General features: G+C 37.4%; 2 protein-coding genes across 2 annotated transcripts; both read right to left on the minus strand.

Moving 5' to 3' along the window:
• Positions 1-7,685: 7,685 nt before the first annotated feature.
• Positions 7,686-17,654, minus strand: LOC122656148 (heavy metal-associated isoprenylated plant protein 7-like). The gene is made up of 6 exons (XM_043850601.1): positions 17,644-17,654; positions 9,527-9,559; positions 9,127-9,409; positions 8,811-9,019; positions 8,627-8,714; positions 7,686-8,137 (listed from the first exon to the last, which is right to left on the minus strand). The coding sequence occupies exons 2-6, from the start codon at positions 9,533-9,535 to the stop codon at positions 7,737-7,739; spliced, it is 990 nt and encodes a 329-aa protein (XP_043706536.1). The 5' UTR covers positions 9,536-9,559; positions 17,644-17,654; the 3' UTR covers positions 7,686-7,736.
• On the minus strand, positions 16,692-17,732 carry LOC122653920. Its single transcript, XM_043847882.1, has 2 exons — positions 17,082-17,732; positions 16,692-16,916 (listed from the first exon to the last, which is right to left on the minus strand). Exons 1-2 carry the CDS (start codon positions 17,730-17,732, stop codon positions 16,692-16,694), a joined length of 876 nt encoding a protein of 291 aa, XP_043703817.1.
• Between the last annotated feature and the right edge of the window lie 2,625 nt (positions 17,733-20,357).

Here is a 20,357-nt window from a genome sequence, read left to right on the forward strand (position 1 = left end):
TATGTGATGGCCACGCAGCACTCCAGTGATTGGCAGGGAATAATTCACTTACCGCCATCCAGTGAACCACCACGTGTGTGGGCCTACATGTGATCGTACGGATATGAAAGTTCAGCACACCGAACTACGAGTCTGCGAGCTTGTCAATCAATACGAAGTGGGAAAATGGAATCGATTGTAGACAAGTTGCATATGTAAGGGGGGTCACTCACTCACTTGGTTGGGTTTAGGTTTTTCGGTTTACAATATATATAAATCGAACTGAATACTTTTTCTGTAATAATTGAAATCGAGCTGAATAGGTTGGTTTCATTCCTTTTTTCCTTTTTTTTTTTAATATATTTTATTTTTATATTCGGTATCCACGTATGATTTTTAATTTATTTGATTTTGTTTGATAAAAAATTTGAGAATGTCTGATGTTAGCCCTGAAGCAGCAAGGCACGAAATAGAAAACAAGTAAAAATGTGAAAAAAAATGAGGAGATTCGATAGTCAAAGATAGCGGCGAAAGAGTCGAAACAAAAACTTATTTTAAAAATTTTTGTTTTAATTATTCAATTCAATTTATACAGTTCAAACAAACATTTTTCTAAAATTTCAATTTCAAAACTAAAAATCAAACCAGTGTTTTTTCAATTGAATTGGATTCTGGTTTTTGAAATTGACACGTATTTGTTGCTTGCAAAAACCTTTGGATTGGATTCTTTTATGAGGGGGCGAAATAGATTCTAATCCAAAGGCTTTCATGCAATTGTACTATTACGTAGATCTGGAGAATTAAGCCAAACAAAAGGAAAAGAAAAAAGGACGAGGAACTGCCCAAAACAAGAAAGGAGAGGATTAATAAGGTGGTTGTAGGACCGAACGGCACAATTATATGTGTATGACGTAAGGCAAACATGGGGATCACGTGGAATGGATCTTCAAAATATTCTGAGGGCCTCAGCGATGTCAGATCTGACTCCTCTTTATTTTTTTTCGATTATAAGAAGAAAGAAAAACAGAAATGTCACGTATATATTTGGCGGCATTTGCTCCGGAATGGGCTTAGATGATATAACTTGGAATGGACTTTGGGGTAAAAAGGGTCTGCAGCACCTGGTCCCATACTCCCACCTAGTAAAACCCTTCACTCATTATCAGTCTACCAGTCTTATCACTATTTATTCACTTGTACAATTACAGCCAAAAGTAGTCATCAGAGTTATTTTTTTTAGTTAAAAAATTAGGAGAGAGGATTCCACACGACGCTTGTGGAGGAAAGAATCTATGAATCTAATCTACAACAATGGCAGTATAGGAAACGCTATCAATCATATGAAATAGAAAAATAGAAAACCGTGTTAATGTACACCTACCTCCCAATCTAAAAATCAAAATTTTTTGTACGGGAATGAGTCTATCTCTCTCCTCCTTAAAATAAGGGAACAGAGGTGTCTTTTCATATGGAGAGGAGAGAGATAGACTCATGGGAGTGCTGGCGTAGGCCACACTCTCAGACAGAAAACTTTTTCCCAAAATATATATATATGACACATGGAATGGGATACTCCTCACGCAAACCACCCTATCCTCTCTAAGGTTTATGCGATGATTGGCAATGGATCATTATCTACTCTATTTTTCTGTTCGATCCATTTTCTCAAGTTCCTCTAATAAAGGTGAAAATGACCATCCTACCCTCTACCTAAACACACTATCCGTGTGGGTCCACTATTCCACTCCCCCCTATTAGAGGAATTTGGGAAAATGGAACGATAGGAAATAGAGTGGATAATTTTCCTTGATGGTACGATTTTGATTTTTTAATATTGAGTTAATACCAATGAAAATTGATTTACTTTTGAGTTTAAACCAAGATGAAATTTTATATTCATAACCTATAGTGAAAACAGATTCAATAAGAATACTTTAAATCTTCTTCCCAAGTCAAATAAGTAAACAACCAAGAATAATAAAATTGCTTTGATGTGTTCATGTTGTAATTGGAACATGAGGAATGAATTGCATGGGGAAGATCATTGATATTGAAATCAATGGATAAATAAAATTTGTAGCAAAATCATTGTTTATCAATATAAGGGGACGATAACTAATATTGAATTCAAAAAATGAACCTTACTATCAAATCATTCATTTAATGTTCAACTAATTTTGTATAATGAACAAGCAGATCAATGGAAGCAGTGTTACATTTTAATTTTAGTATTCATAACCTCATACTCATCGATTTATAACAACTCCCTTTATAACAAAAAAATTTCTCACTAAATACTAAAACCAATGGATAATCAATTCACCTATTCATAACCTACTACTCAAAGTTTTTTTTATCGATTTCATTCAGTTTGGTTTTCAGTCGGTTCAGTGCTGTCCAGTTTTCAAAAGATCCCGTCATACCCCAGTCCAAAACCAATCTAATAATGATCGATTCAAATAGGTCCGAATTTTTTCGATTGGTTTACCGGTTAGGACTAGGTTTTGGCACCCCTTACTGGAGGATGAAATCATATATATGCACAGCTCTATCAATAGAGGGTTCCCCCCCCGATTACATTGTGGGAAGGAACTTACATGCCACACGAATAGTTGGGGTGTTAACCTAGTTGTGCTTGGTTAGTTTCGGTCGAGCCTAATTGGTCCCCACTTTAAGGCCAACAAATTTACTCCCGTTAAGCTAATTTTGCTTCATAGGTTGGGGCATGAACATGTTTCTATTCAGTCAATTGGTTATCGGTCCATAATCCGATTCAAGGTAGTTGAGCTAATCAGACTCTAATTGAGCGTTTAAATAGGCTAATTGACTAATCAGGCTATAAATAGTCTTTAAATAAAGCTATAAACGGACTAAATGGGCTTAAGCAAATTAATCGGGTTGTAAACGATCAGTAATCGGTCAATCACAGTATTCCATCGATTCTAGTAGGGCAATCGTTTGACCACTCCCTAGCATCGGGAACATACGATTATTTAATTTGTATTTATTTGAGCCCAACACGTTTAGTAATCAGTAAGTTCAGATCTTGGATTGAGCTCCTCTCCAGGGAGCCAACATGCTTAGGGGGTATCCAACCGTTGGACTATATCACACACATCCTTAGGAGTGCGCCAAAATTTGTGCGACACAACCCAACCCTTGGATGCCCCTTGGGCACTCCCTGATCGTTGAGCTCCCTGGAGAGGAGCTACCTCCTCAAATCTTAGGCTTCAACCGATGGATTCAGATCTGACCTAGTGATGTGGATCAACTTTTGACACTCCTATGTATCAAGGTTAGTATCAGTCTGTGTTTTTTTTTTTTTGGTAATTTAGTATCAGTCTGGTGCTCGAGAATTTTCACTATGGTGTTGTAGAGCTTTCTTTTCCCAACCAGATTAGTGGTAGTTGTGGGAACTTCCTTTTTTTCTTGTAAATCAGAGCCAAGAAGGCTACATCAGCATCTTATATTCCTAATGGTTGGTGAAACCACTATGATTCTGTGAAAATATATGTGGATGGGAAAGAGAATGGAAGAGAATAACGACAATTATTAAATCACAAACTTTATTTATTGGTACTACACCCTCGCATGACTCATAACAGTACTTTTACTATCTTTCATTCTTCCGACGTTAATATTTTAACGGATTTTTGGATGTTGATAGATAGTTAACGGCTGGCGGTAGTCTTACAGAGACCCTTTAATTTTGAAGTTTCCACGTTGCCGAGGTTCCCCCCATAAATTGCTTATAAACATTTGAAATCAGATTTGAAAAATAGTAATAGTTTACTTACAATTTAGTTCACAAACGATAAAAAAGAAAATTACAAATTGAGACAAAGTACACACGATTGAAGATTCTATGTTTTTTTTTTTTTGTGTGGGGTTGGGGGGTAACTGGTAAGCGATTGTATGTAATTTTGACTTCAAGAAAGCCCAAATGAGACAAATGAAATCGACAGAGTGAAAATGTGTGAAGTAGGTTAAAAAAAACAAAAGATGCGGCTACGTGCCGGAGGGGAATGGGGAAGAGGTCGGCTGCTTTTCACAATAAGAAGAAAAGTATATTTTTCCCTCTTTTACTTCTACCGTCAATTTCTTCTTCTATCGGTTGGAACAACCAAAGTAAAAATCAATCAACACACATGATGCAAAATAATTAAAAAAAAAAAATACATAAAATATGTGTAAAGTCCGATTGAATAATGTGTCTTGGTTATGATGTTATTTATTATTATTAATACAATCAACACACTTTTAGAATGATGCATGTTCAGTTGGGATTGAAAGTCATAGTTTTACAAACCCTTTTCAACATATGAATTATTTTGTAACTCAATTTTGAAGTCTGTTCATTAAATATTAATTAAACATGATGGCATAAGAAGTGTAATTCTTCGAATTATCTTTACATTGGTGTAAGAATCAGATCGATTGGAATTCAATAGAGAGAAATATGGTCAATTAAGTAACCATTGTTCAACAAATTTAAGGTCTTAAAAAATGCCAAAAAACAACAACGTGTTTTAAATGGAAATGTATTTGCCATTTTTTTCCCCGTCAGTTTGGGAAACAAACAACAATCCACGTTTATTGCTAACTATGGATCAGATCGATTCAATCATTGATTCCATTTTTTATAATCTGAAATATTGGAGATAAAATCCTGCTGGATATTTTGTTGAAGAAGATAAGACTTCATATATTTTTTTACAGAGTTTTCCTTCAGCCATGATCAAGGGAGAATCCCTTGACAAGTGTGTTTGATCGGTTTTCACTAGGTAACTCGCATTCTACCAAAGGGGTATGTTCAACCATTCAAAAATAAGGAAATATCCTTTCATAAGGTACCTCGACCCTAAGATAATGGGTTTTCCTTCATCATGCACTGTAGAAAAACTTTGTCCTTTTCTTACACCAACTTAATAAGTTGGCAAGAAAAAGACGGGAGCTCTCAAAGCAACAATGGTTGGAAAAAACTTTTAGGACAGATAAACATGTTGAAGATACCATTAACTTTCTACCTCTTTCCCCTAGTCCAGTTGTTGTATCCTTTACTTCCCTTTTATGTTTGGTCCTTGTTTTAACAAAAAGGTCAAAGATGTAACAATACCAGGGATTGGTCCTTTGTTCCATATAATGGTTAGAGGGTCCCAAACTTTTTGCACATCCTTTTTCATTTGTTGTGAATAAACACATCAAATTTAAGTTATCGATTATTTGAAAGGTGATCAGAGCAAGCATCTCAATGGTACAATGTAAACTTAAAATACGTAAGTAGCTAAAATTACAAAAAAAAAAATAAAAAATTTCAGTTTGTTTTTTATATCTGAATCAAAGTTTAGTAATTTTTTTTGCTTATTTGAAAGTAAAATTTATCCATTGAAACATATGTGAGGTCTTCTATCACATGGACTAACCCATGTACTCTGCCATTTGACAAGCAGTGACGACTAGAAGGAAGCTATGTTATAATACACTAAACATCATATCAATAACCTATCCAAAAGTTAGTCCCTTCTTTTTGTGTAAAAATTTCCATTGAATACATTAATTTCGTATTGATAGGTTAATAATGTTGGTTGGTAAAAGATCCATATCATTGGCAGGAGATAACTTGTTTTCAGTTGGAATTTTAGGTCATCAAGTACATATGAATGCTTTAAGGGCACGACTCCTCTCTTCAGTCACATGAAAGTATTGGTGAAACAACAAAATAGAGGGGGAGTTGCAGGGGTCCATTGGGTCCATGGCCTTGTTTTGGCTAGAAATTCCATGACATCGGAAGGAAAAATATGGGATTTTCAATTAGAACCCACATTTTGATAGCGCTTTCATTGGTAGGAAAACCAAGTTATCTCCCTCCAGATAAACAAAAGAGAGATCATCTTTCTTAAGTAATAGTGAAAAAGATTAGATTAGGAGGAGAAGAAGTAAAAGAAAGAAAAAAAAATTATTTTATTATTTATTGGGCAGAGTTTTTGTATACAGCCATACATGATGGATAACCGTGTCTACAATCATTAGATAGAAACGAGAGGTTGTGTTCTATATACAATCATGTCCATCCAATGGTTGGTTGAAAGCACAACCGTCCATCGCTATGTATCAAACCTTTTACCTTATTCTTTTTTTGTTGAAAAGAATGAGCTTTTTCATCCAAGTATAGTCAACATTAAAAAAAAGGGTCTTGTGATCTTATTAAAAGAAAAATCAAATTGGGATTCAAGTTTCAATCCTCATAACATGGGCTCATGTGAATGTACAGGGGAAGCACAAACGTACAAAGGAATGCCTCTCTAATGCTAAATAGAGGAAAAGATGGTCAACTTCAACGTATTTCCTTTGGACCAAAATACCTCGAGACACATACCTTATTGTACAAAATTAAAACAAAAAAAAATTTAATACCGTAAAGCTCAATATAAGATAGAGCGAGAGTCCAGTAATAGGAGAAGAAGTGATGTAATCAAGAAAAAAAAAAAAAAAAAAAAAAAACCTTCTTTTAATAACTGTTTGTCTTGAAATCTGAAATTAGGGTTCCAGTGTATCAAACTCTTTTCCATAAATATATATTCGTTTTTGCTCCTTTATTTTTTTCTTCTTTTTGGATGGATGAAGATGAATACTGAAAAGAGAAGAAAGTGATATGCATTGCAGACCCTAGGATTTATGTATATCGCTATCTAAAAGACAGAGACAGAGAGAGAGAGAGGGAGAGAGGGAGAGAGAGAGGGAAAGAAGCCCCCCAAATCCATTCATCATATTCCAATAAAAGGTAGAGACGTGACGTCTTTCCCTATTTCCAACATCAAAAAAATCCCATGATCCTCATCTTCATCTCCACTTTCCTGAACCTCTCTGATCGTCATTTTTTTTTTGGTCAGCGATCCATTCTTCAGCACTTGGCTACCCTAATGCTGACAATACCACAGTGACGTGCAGGAGCAGTAGTTCTCTCTTATCTTCTCAGTTCTCACATGCGGAGACCTATATTGCATGCAAAATTTTTCAGAGTATCGAAGAAGAAGAAGAGTGGCGCAGATTTTAAGAACTCTCTTCACTAGTGCTGCTGTTGGCTACTATGGGTATGGGCATCATATGGCTTCGCCTCAACCCTCGAGTTAGTCAAGTCAATTACCCACCTCAACTATTAACCCATTTTATTAAGAACGCTTCACAAGAATATTACATCGGAGTTTGGACTCTCTCTCTCTTTTCCAACGCCTGGATCAGGAATCCCTTCTCATATTATCTAACGGCAACACTGCAACTCCACTGAGTTACCCACCCACCTTCAAATAAAATACAATAACCTCCCAAAAAAGAAACCCTTAATAAAAAATCCTGCAAATGCAGAGCATATGTTTCCACGATCCCAAAAAACAAATGCTGGAAATAGAGATTGAAGAATTTGAGATTTGCGAGAGGTTTCAAAACACCTAAAATGAAACTATGGACTTCCAGTGATGAAACTCATAAAAGAATAATAATGGAGTAACACATGATGTAATTGGTATAAGTAACATAAGATTATTATGGTACAAAACTCACCAAAATTTTCTACATTTCTCTTCCGTAGATTTATACTGAGAGAGACGAAAGAACAGGGAATTATTCTTACATCCTTATATAGTTATATATAACACAAGTGGAGAAGAAGAAGATAGAAAAACGAAGGAAAAGGGAGAGCTGTGGGAAAATACGCAATTTTCCCCAATAATTTTAACATTTTTTCTTGTAATGGGGTTTTGTTACATAACCGAACAGGCATTGGGGTTTTCGTCACTGAAGATCTGAGGAGGGTACACGTATTCCGGGACGTATTTGGTGGGATACTGATAGTAATACACGAATTCATTCTTTATCAATTCTACTTTTGTCTCGTCTTCCCCAGCTCCAGCTCCTGCTTCTGCCTTGCCTTCTCCTTCTTCCTTCTTCTCGCCACCGTCTCCTCCCTTGTCTTTCTCTTCGCCTTTCTTTTCTTCTTTCTCTTCCTTCCCCTTCTCCTCCTCTTTCTTCTCTGGCTCTTGCTTCACGATCGCTGCGTGCTTCCCTGTTCTCTTGTACACGTACTCAACCAGCTTTGGTGGGTCGAAGACGCCCTTCACTGTTACCTGTGAGTTCTTCAAATCCGGATCCGCTGCTTGGACTCCTGCAAAATAAAACCCCCGAGATTTGAGATTTTACATTTTCATCATTAAATCTAATCTTTCAAGTGTTTGCCACCACACATTGGGTTGGAAGATTTCATTACCAGAATCCCTGAGATTTTAATAAATCTTCCCCAAATAAAAAATTCCAAAAGGAAAGGATACTCTTTAATTAGTTTTCAAACTGAAAATTCAAATTGATTGGAGTAGAAATCTGTCGGAATTCTCGAGGATTTTGTCCTTTAATATTCTCATTCTGTATAATCAGGACGAAAATTGAAAAATGATTCTAAAGAGAATCCATGGCAGTATGGGATCTTCCTGGCTAGAGATCCAAAAGAATAGAATAATAAAAAGGGTATTTTAATTTTAAGGTCAGAAAAAATAAGGGGGTAAGCCTCTTTTTCCTCCGAATTCGAAGAATACTCAATGAAATCGGCGAAGAAATACCATATTATTAAACAGGAGCACGAACTGATTGGAACATTTACCTTTCATCCTCTGTATTCGTTTTCTGATTTCCTGCGCGCAGGCTTCGCAGTGCATGTGGACCTTTAACACCACTATGATCACCTGAGGCTGCATAGAAGAACCAAAATGGATGAGAAAATGAAATTTGAAACTCGAAATAAACAGATCTGAATCTCTTGTGAGTATTTTCTTTCATGAACGGACCTCTTCTTTCTTCTCTTCTGGTTTAACTTCTTCTTTTTTGTCTTCATCCTTCTTCGCATCTTCTGCCGGAGGTTTCGGTTTCGGAGAGAGAAGCTCAACCTGTCTATGACTCTTCCGTTGAACTCTGTCCAAGACCTTCAACGGATCGGCCTTTTCCCCCTTCACAACCACCTTATGAGTCTTGCAATCGGTCTGAACATCTTCGACTCCTGAAGAACACAAGACACAGAGCATAGTTCATACATTGAATCAAATCTCTCACACCTAAAATTAGATAGGGCAATAAAATCAAAGAAAATGAGTCCGAAACACAAACCTTCGAATCCTCTCAAGCATTTTCTGACCTTCCTTGCACATCCCTCGCAATGCATGTAGACTCTGAGCACAATCTCTTGGGGTGGAGGTGGTTCCTTGGATTCCTTGGTGTCGGTTTCTTTGGCATCCTTGGATTCCTCTGTTTTCTTATCATCTTTTTTCTCCTCGACTGGCTTTTCAGCCTTGGATTCCTCCTTCTTTTCTTTATTCTCTTCTTCTGCTTTCTTCGCTTCTCCATCTTTATTAGAGTCTTCTACTTTCTTCTCCTCGGGTTTCTTCTCTCCCTGGAAATAACAAAAATTACATAAGCATCGCAAGTGAGAACTGTAAATAAAAAATGAATCAAAAATCGATCAAGCTCTTCTCTTCCGGATAATAAAAAAAATTAGGGTTTTTATTACCTCCCCCATTTTCTCGCTCTGTTATGCTTATTGCTCTGCTCCTTTTTTTTTTTCCCTCCCCTTCTCCCTGTTCTGTTCTTCCTCCCTTGGTTGGAGATTTGGAATTGCAGACACGATAGGTGCAGAAAGCCACAACACTAGGATAAGCTATAACGACGAGCGAGGGACTTCAGTCTCTCTCGTTCCTACCTACCTCGTCCTCTCACATAACTCTCTCTCTCTCTCTCTCTCTCTCTCTCTCTCTGTGTTGTCTCTCCGTCCAGTGAGAGCAGAGTTGTGGAAATTCCTCCTCTATATAGTATAGGTAGGTCATGAGATGTGGTTCTTTCTGGTCATCGTCATGGAGATGTCGTGGCGTTTGCGGAAGTGGCACGTGCAAAAGAGCGTGGAGGCTTCGACTTTTACACAGTCGAGGAGAGGAGATCGCTAATCGAGAGAAATCCCAGTGGGCTGGAAAATAGATGGACCTTTTGGGCCTTTCGATTATTTTGGTATTTCTGTATATTTTGTTCAAAGTCATAACAAAAAAAAAAAGCCAGCCTGCCAGCCCAATAGCCCATTATAGCTGACTCTTTTGCCGCCCCCGCCCCTTTTAAGTTAAAATACACAGCCCATTTTAGTTTGTGTGTTTAACTCAAACTCAAACTCTTTTACTCTTTCGACATAGGCCCCATTTAGTCCAAATAGTCCATGAAGATAAGAAAAAAGTATTTTGTTTTTCATTGGGTGATGAGAGGATCTCTTCATCTATAGTGATTTGATGCTATGATTGAACTCTTTAAATAATAAACGTCATCATTAATTAATAAAGAAAATCGTTCTATCAAAGGATCATAATTCATAACAATAGTTGAGAAATTTTCTCTTCACCATGGCGAAGTAAAACTCGGTTCTTTGAAGAAATTTTTTTTTTCACTTTCTCAATCCATTTTCATCATTCTTTGTCAATTGTTCCATCTGATCTGATTTTAATCAAGCTGAACCAGTTTTGTTCTAGTATTGAGCCAAATCAAAACCAAAGGGCTTAGACAAAATTTGGTTGTCATCCGATTTGGTTTGGTGTTTTTATATGGTTGATTTATCAAAAAAAAATTTATATGGTTGATTTATCAATCTTTTATCGGTGCATTCTCGAGTTGTTATCAGTTTGGTTTTGGTTTTTCACACATATACATTAATGGGAGAACATATTTATTTCTATTTTTTTTTCCGAATTTAATCGGTGTTCTATTGATTTTTATTATTTTTATTTTTTCAGTTTTGATCGATTCAGTTTATTTTTACGATTTTTATAGCTCAAATCGAAACCAAACCAATAAAGGATCGATTCTATCCGATTCGCCCAATCAGCCCAACCGGTTCGAGCTGAACATTGACACCCCTACTTTTCTCCCTTTCCCCCACCCCCCCCCCCCCCAAAAGAAAATAAAAAATACAAATAAAAACAAAAACAAGAACAAGAACAAAAGCAAATCATAAACCGCATTATTTATTTAAGTGCTATAACTCCGATGGCTTGACTTGGCTAATCTTTCTTTCAAATCAAATGAATATGTCAAAGCACTGTGACCGCGTAAGCAGCATAGTTTATCCTCTTTATTCAGTGTAAGTAAGGCCTTATGGCTTTTGTTGTGATTTTTTTTTTTCGTTTTTGGAGGTGAAAGTGGTTTTTCATTGTTGAGATCTCTCATTTAGATATCCATAGTTTGGAGAGTAGTACTATTTTAATATTGTCCAAACCCCAAAAGAAGAAACAAGATCTTACCCATAAAGAAGATAAATTAGAGAAGGAGAGATTTAAGAAAGATTAATATATCGAAAGTAGGGTAATAAGATGGGTGGGATTCCCATTCCATCACTTGGTGATGGGATTTTGAACAATTTTATGTCTCGAAAGGAGAATGTTGAGTGTTTGAATATATTGGATGACCCTGTGACGTGACTCCCTATCTGATCTGACGTGCACTAATGGGGTGTTGGAGTTGACGCCCACATAGTGCTGACTCGTTTGAGGGTCTCATTTTATTTTTTTGGCCTTTTGAAAATAAAATCTGGATTCACCCATTGTTGTGTATATATATAAGGTTGATGTAGTGCAGGCTGCGCTCAGACATATGGGTCTGCCATTCAAGGGGGCAGGGTGGTCAATTTGGCAACCCCCATGTGTTTGGGCACAATTTACGGGAGTATGACCTATAAGGGGGTCAATTGGGACGGTTTCCGGTATTTGGGATGGGATGGTACCGATACCGGTACCAAAAGTGTCAATCCCAGTACCGTTCTATTTAGTTAACGGGACCAAACTTAGATCCCAGTCCCGATTACTAGCGGGATGGGACGATACCGGTTCTTAAACGGTTCTAGGCACTGTAGAAAAAGGGAGAAGAAGTTTAATTGTTTCTAACAAGGCGGGTTTATTAGTGTTGTGGAATTTTTTTACTATCATGAAATCTAAGTTGTCTACTGTTTTTTATAAAACAGCTTAAATTATAAAATCATAATTTTACTTCTTCAAACTCCCTAAGATCATATGTAATAAGCTTCTCATTTTTTTTTAATCTAGAGAAATCCTACAAAATGGAAGAATCCCGTTGTGTTTCTCTTTGACTTTTCCAGCCAAAACTCTATTTATCACACATGTCACATGGTAGTATGGTACGAAGTACGAAATGCAAAAAGAAAGAACATGGCAGACGTAGTTGGTCGAGGGAGGAGGGAGGAGGAAGTAGCACTGCAGCAGGTTCTGTGAAGAGAGACTTCAAGCTATGGCTGTTGACCTGTTGTTTCTCTTCATATTCAAAAGGCAATTAATGAAACCCTAATGAATCGTAATTCTAATACCTTTTTTTTTTTTTTTTTTTTAACAAAAAGATCTTATATACTCTTTCTTTTTAAACGGTACTAGTAGTTTCAGTACCATCCAGTACCTAATTGGTATTTCGATACTAGTACTGTTGGGAGTCCCGTCCCATTTATCATTCGGTACCAAAATCAGATACCAGTACCGTCCCATTTACTAATGAGACGGTCCGGTATCGGATTTTAGAGGGACGGTATTGGGACGGTTCCCGGTTCCAATCCCAAATTGACACCCTTAGTGGCCTATGCCAGTATTCCCATGAGTCTATCTCTCTCATTCCTATATGAAAAGACACATTTGCCCCTTTGTTTTGAGAATGAGAGAGATAGACACATGAGAGTGCTGGCGTAGACCTCACTCCTGTACAGAAAACTGTTTCCCATATATATATATATATATATATATATAGTCTTAGGTAGAACCGTAGATATAAGTATGATGGGCGTAGGAATTAGAATCAAAGCGAAAGGGAAGCGAAAGGGATATGCTATTGTCACTTTTTTTTTTTTTTTTCCTGGTCTAGTTTTTCAATCAAGTGACATATAGACTTGAGGCATTTAAGTCTTTTGGTTGCTTGATTAGTTGTTCCTTGGCTTCTTTCATAAATAATTGCAGCATTAGATTTGGAAGTGACAAATTGGACCTAAATTACACTCCATATTAGATAGTCATAGTAGATAATGTTGTTTAGAACCTTGTATACATCAGAAAACATATTTTCTTTGATGTTATAATTATGGAAGATGACTTAAAACAAACTTCTTTATGCAATTATAATTTTTAATGACACCACTGTCAATGAAAAGAAGTTGAAAATTTTCTTATGTAATGAAAAACACACAATCTTTTTTATGGTTGAATTTTTTTTTTTTTTTTTTTTTTTTCGGGTGGGGGGTGTTTTTTATTTTTTATTTTTTATGGGTGTAAATTCTTCGGGGGAACAGGAGTATCACTAAATCACTAAAAAAATCTAGTCAAACCATTACCATCATGAAATGGCCTGATGGACCAAAGCTTTGTTATTTTTATTCTTTCTATACAAGCTCCACTTGTTTCTACAATAAATACTTGCAAGTAAAATAAAAGTAAGTAAAAATATTTTAAACAAATTGACTTTAATTTCAATGTGATAATTCCAATACCCAAAATACATGAGGAAATATATGAACAAAAAATGTGCAATACGAAAGCCCATTTTCAAACACAAAATCCTACGTCTTCGACACAGAATATTTTCCCTAATTGAAAATAAGGAAAAAGAACAGTGCCCAACAACGTGGTTTCCATGTCTAGACACAGGGCAAAATGACTGTTGCACCCTAGTGAAATGTGAAAATCCCATACCTATTATCGCAATACCTTGGTTGATTGTCGGTCCAGGGTGAGGTAATGGCCTAGGTGGGGGTTTGGACCTATTTGTGTCCCTAGCTCGTGCCGCAAGCGGTGCCTCATGTGGATAGACTTTTGACGGGGATGTGCGCTACGATTGATCGCACTTTGGCGAAGGGGACCATACTGTGGAGCAAAAAAAACTCCTCCTTAAGAATAAAAGATTTTCTTTCTACCTTCACCATTATTATATATGGAAGAAAGAACGCTACTTAGGTGTTGCACTGCCCTTGCACCCAAACACAATGGTGGGCAAAATGACTATCATGCCCCCATAGAAAAGTGCGATTTACCAAGGGCACGGTGGTTATTTTCTCCCACTAGTGTCTGAACATAGGGATATATAGCGTACCACACACGCCCTAATAGGGTTCTCTTTCCCATTATATATATGCAAACATTAAGAACTTAGGTTAAAAAAAAAGGAAGGTTATATAAAAGAAAGAAATTCAATACAAATGTTTTAAAGATTTTTTTATTTATTATTTTTTGGAATTAAAGGGAGCCCTTTTAATCAAACAATGTATTTGATTGTCTATATGGACTTTACATCAAATCCATAAAAAAGAAAAGAAAAAAAGAAGGATATAGATCGAAACTGAGAATCATGATGTCGTGAGTTGACGTATGTGGATCCATCTCTGATTCATTATCAAAATGGATACGTACTCTTGTGGATGAAATTCCAATTTAATATTGACTTCCAACATCCATCCATATATACCTGATGAATTAAGTACCGGCCTCCTCCACATATATCTTCCCAAGTGGGCCGGGGCCAAATTAAGTTTGGGGTGTATATTGTATTATATGAGTTTCTAGCTAGCTTCTTCTATCACGATCACATGAACTTATCTCTCCCTCTCTCTTTTTGTAGCTCTCTGGAAGTTTGGCTACAAAGTACAGCTTAGCACAACATGGAAGAGGCAAACACGATGACCAGTTACATGATGTGGATCCCATGGGGCTTTCTGCAGTCAAGGCTGTGATCAGAAAACTTCATCGAGAAAGGAAAGGAAAACGATAAAAAAAAAAAAACAAATTTAATTTACATAAATTTGGGGTTATCAGATAAAGAGGGACTCATCGTTTGTAAGTGAAACATCTATAATTAAATAAATAAGTTTGATGTGATCTATCACCGCTTTACAATGACAAGTCCATAGGCCTTTTTAACTTCTTCTTCTTCTTCTTTTTCTTCTACAAGAAAATGAGAAATCCATGGTTGAAACGATCATAGAAAACACATAAATGAGGTTAGTTCATCATGGCTTCAATTATAATTGATGTATCACAAGAGAATGACTCATATCTACTACATTTTCTTCTCAATTAACTTGGAAAAAATTAAAGAACATGTAATACTCCAATCTAATTAAGTTTCTTTTTTGTTGGGAGTTCAATCTCATATCGGCCATTAACCCCTCATAGGCTTCATTCTAAATAACAAACACAAATCTTTCGAAATTTTTCGTAATTGATTTTGATTAAAAGCATTTGGACCCAAACTCAGACCTCGGCCCAGGCCCACTCCACTGTAACCTTGACTAATCTGGGCTTCACCCAAAATTATATCGCAAAACGGTTTTAAATAACCAATGCCACACTAATTTTTTTTTTTTGATGAATAATGCCACTAAATTTCCGCTGATAGAGAAAGGGTGTCAAATGTTTGCCACCGGCAGACTTGATCTGCAGGAATTTCGATCCTCTGCGGCCTAACCTGCTCCCCCGCTGTGAACAATTGAGAATGGATAAGAGACTCGTGGGATTGACGTGGAGGCAAGGATGGCTATATTTCTGAGAGCGAACACTCGACTCCATGACCATGCCGATACAATGGTTGGTAAATAGTAATTGGGATAATTTGAATTTTAAATTGGTCTATTAACCATTGGATCGGCATAAAATCTACATGATGGCTTGTTAATTAAGTGCAACTATTGCTAGAATATCAAATCCAAATCCTAACCTGACTGATAGAAAGCCCAATACCAATCCAACAAATGAAAAAAAGAAAAATCTTCTACAATTCTCTAAAAAATGCGATGCCATAGCAACTTGAGAAGAATTCGACAAGAAAGGAAAAAAAATCAAGATCCTCTGCTACCGCTACCTGTGTTGCTGCCATGCAATCTCACACAAGTATGGGTAAAATAACAAGTTCAGATCTGCTACCCACATGGAGACGGGTGGGGACAGATCTGAACCCTCCATGGGAGTGTGGAACCCACCTTTAGGGTGTAGGACCCATGTTCCATGAAGTGGTCAAATCTGTCCCCACCCGTCCCCATGTGGGTAGTTGATCCGGAAACCAAAATGACCGCTGCTACCCACTGCCCGAACACCCTCCTGGATAGGGTGTATATAGACGCCCTTCGTGTGCGAGGCTGAAAGCCAACCGCACCAGCAGGTGCAGCAGAGGATCCAAATGCCCGAACTGCACCACTGCACATGTCACAGGTGTTGAAGAGGAATTTAATCCCAATAAATGACGGTAATGACTCCCAATTGGACCGAATAACCATTTACAGATTGATTAGCCAAGGATGGACACCCAAACGGTCAGCCCGTTTTAAGTTTAAGCCTTACTGTAATTCATTTTTAGCCCATTTCAAGACCATGGATAACAAAATTAAACCATTTACAGTCAAATTATCAACGACAAGTGGGAATGCTATGCTCGAGGTCGGATTTTGGGTTTGTTACTTCATGGCTCATGCATTTCTGCGCAAAATGAGGAGTGAAATATAAACTTTGAACAGAAGAACAGATCCTAACACTTCCATCAGATACTACTCAGAGCTGCTCTCAGTCTCTCACATTCACATAGAAGATTTTTGGAAACTAATACTATTTATGTAAAAATTTAAGAGAAGCATATGAACTATTCATCCATGCACCCCATCCAATCAATCAATTGGATTTCTTTGCGGAAGCAGTTTGATATGATGAGACGTTGTAGGGTGCAGATGATCGCTTGTCCTCTGCAATCTTGAAGTGGATCTCATCTCTTTCCCTGAAATAACTCTCGAATGCCTTTGGAAGAAACCTTGGGATCAGAAACCCAAACAAGTTGATAGAAAAGTAAACAAAGTTCGCCGCCGCCAAAACCTTCCCGAACCAAAACCATACCACATCCTGATCTCAATAAAAACAGTTTCCAAACAACTCAAACCTATGAAGTAATTATGGCATTATTTGCAGATCCAAGAATTAAAAGAAAAAAAAAACAAAAAAAAAAATTTTTTTTAAAAATTAAATAAAGAGTTTCAAGAGGAGAATGAAATTAGTTTTAATTACCACCTTAAGTTCAGCATTTGCGGGTAGTCTCTTATTGAACCAAACGTCGTAGATCCAATCGATGATGACGAAAATCCTCCTCGTCGTATAGAGCAGCGGCACCAGAGCCCTCACAGGTGGAGAAAACAGAGACAACCCACTAATGATGTTCTCAGTGAGGATCTGGAAAGAGAGCAAGAAGAGGTGAGGTGTAGCGGAGCGAACCGCATGGTCGTCTCCTCTGGCGAACCCACCAAGGACGTAAGCCAACGGCAAGAACAGCCCAACTGTGGTCCCCACCACCACGTATAACCTAAACAATCCGCTTCCCTTGATGATCTCCGACGACTCACCCACCATTGTCCTCTTCCCCTGGCCGTCGTGGTGCCGCGAAGGGAAAACCCAGCTTGAAAGAGCTAACAGGTAAGCCGATATAAAAGCTGGGAAGACGAGGTCGAAGAGAGGGACGAGACCGCTCGCTGAGAATACCATGATGAAGCACACCAGTTGTAGCTCTATCACCCGCAGCGACCCCATCACTCCCCATTGGTGTTGGTGTTGGTGTTGGTGTTGGTGTACCCGAGACGGTGGCGGTTTCGTTGGATCGGCAGTGGAAGTTGTGGTCTGGTCATCTACATCCGTCCGAGGTGCCACGGCAAGAGTTACCCCCGACATCTCTCCCTTTCTCTTAACAATCGAGTCTTATAATAAAGATTCCTGCAATTCGATCTAATGGGCTGGTTTTCTTCTTGTCTCTTTTTGTATAATCGGAGATATTAATGAAAAAGATCTAACACACAGAAACAACAGAGATTGAAACATAAACCAATTTCTTGGAGAGGTAGAAGAGAGAAGAAAGAACTAGAGCGGCCTTTCCAGAGAACTCTTCATTGGGATTTTATATCTTATCTTACAAATCATGGGAGTGATTGTCTGTGTGTTGTCACGGTCAAAGATGAACACTTGACGGAGAGAGACAGGCGAGTGAGAGTGTGACAGACGGAGAGGAAGGTAAATATTTGAATGCTAAAGGGTGTTTTAGTAAATAGAGTCAGATTGTGAGGGACAGTTATGGTCTCGTGAGTCACGGAAGGAGTGGTCGTCGTGGCGTCCTGCCTTGCCAAGTGTCAAGCTTTTAGCCAAAAAGAGCATGTAGAAAGACACGTTAACGAATTTGCAGTGCCGAAGAGATAAGAACCACAAGAGTGCCAAGTGGCGCCTAACATCACTCGTCTTCGACATTCCACCGACCATTTCAAATGCAGGATTAGCTTATTGCTGGAACGGATTCCTATGATGGACGATGCGGTTCACGGAGGTTAAATCGGAGATTTACTGGTTGCCACCAATTGAAAGTCCTTTTTCTTCATTATACAATTTCTTAGATCTATTACATTAAAACAATAATGGAAAAAAAAATGCCACCCGGCCGTGCCATACATGCTGCACTTGTAACTTGACACGGATGTGCGAAATAATCGCTGCATTCTTGGTCATTTTCGAAGTTTCAAGGAATGTAGTAGTCATTTCTTGCACCCATGTGTTAAAGTACAGGGCGGCATACGCTACGTGACCGGATGACATTCTTTTTCTCAAACAATAATTACAAAATAAATAGATTTAAAAAAAAAATTATGTGTAAAACAAATTCAATCTTACTTGTTTTGTAATTTATTTTTTATTTAATAGATCTAGGCAGGAATTGATATGTTTCTATTGGATCGATCAATTTCCAATCCATTAACAAGCTTAAAGCTAATCAGACTATAATTGGGTTATACATTGTCTTCAAATTATTTTTCTTCATTTGTGGAGGGACTTGGTTTTCCGACACCCAAGGTGAAGATAGAGAGTTTAGTATGAAGTCCAAAATCCTTTTAGATTCTCCAAGCATTCTATTTAGGGGTGGAGTTTGGCCATGTCCGCCCGAGTCAAGGCTAAGTCGGGCTAGCGTTAAGGCCTTGGTCTGAGCCCGACCCAACCATGTTTTCTTCTTCCTCCTGTTCTTTATTCTTAATCTTCTCTCCCAGCCTGGCCCAACCCTACATCTCCCTTCCCCCTCCCCATGGTTAGGGTCAGCCTGGCACAACCCAGTCCAGCCCTGTCTTCTTCCTCATGTTCTTTCTTCTTCTTTGTGGCTCAACCCAGCCCTTAGAACGGGTCAGGGTTAGATTTTTCATGCCTTAAGTAAGAGCTACGTTAGGCTTAGGTAAGGGGACGGTAGGATTAGGCTAGGGTTTTATAAAACCTGACCAAACCCGACCTTTGTTGCAATCCTAATTTCATCCAACCACAATAAAAGTGATGGTGAAGAGATTTTTGGTTCACCTTGAATAAAGAAAATGGAAACATTCACAAAAAATTGGTGGGCCTCAGTAAAGTTCAATGCATGTATCTCACATAAAAACATTATTTCATAACAGCAATGGTACAATTTTCGTAAATCTAAGCAAAAAATAATGTATATATAATACTTATTGTTTAATTTTTTTATTTTTTAACAAAATTAATTTTTTTAATGTTATTTTAAGTTTTTATGTCATTTAAAATTTTATGTTTCATTTTAGTATGGAAAATGCTTTTTACTCCAACAGCTACCACATAGAGTCTGAGCTTTGGAGTAATACATCATGTAAATAGAATTATTATTCTCTTATAGTACAAAGTATTTGGAATGCCCTCAACCTCGTGATTGTAATTTTTCTTTTAATTCCTCAAAAAGATGGTGTGAGACAAATCAAAGAACCCTCGCCTTTTTAGTATAATTTCATTTTAGCTTTTTTATTATTCTTTTAGTATAATTAAATTTTATTTGGTCTGTATTAAGAAAGTAGAGAGACAGCAAATTATGAAAACTCATGTGTTGGCTAATTTAGCAGAATTAAACAGATGCAGGGAAATGCTCTAATTAACATTGTTAACCTTTATCATTTCTAGTTTGCTAATAAATATTATTTTTTAATCAAAATATATAATAATAATAAAGTTAGGGTTGCACATATTTCCAAATTTCACCCGAGTCAATCCCATTAATCCGTATACTAAACCGTGGGCGGGAGAGGGCGGGAATGGGTATTGGGAGGGTATTTTGGAACATACTAAAACCCTAGGAGAGGTTTGGGAACCCGAAGATGGTGGGTGAACCGTCCTCTATGGGTAGAGGAAAACTTTCTCCAATAAGAAAAGACAAATTTTTATCCTAAGAATTTGAGTTGCAAGTTCATATTGTGTTTTTAACATCCACCAATACACTGTTATGGGTTGAAGATCCCACAAATTGCATGCTTACAAATGGTAGGA

This window comes from Telopea speciosissima, chromosome 3 (assembly GCF_018873765.1).
Source record: "Telopea speciosissima isolate NSW1024214 ecotype Mountain lineage chromosome 3, Tspe_v1, whole genome shotgun sequence".
Classification (NCBI taxonomy): Eukaryota; Viridiplantae; Streptophyta; class Magnoliopsida; order Proteales; family Proteaceae; genus Telopea; species Telopea speciosissima.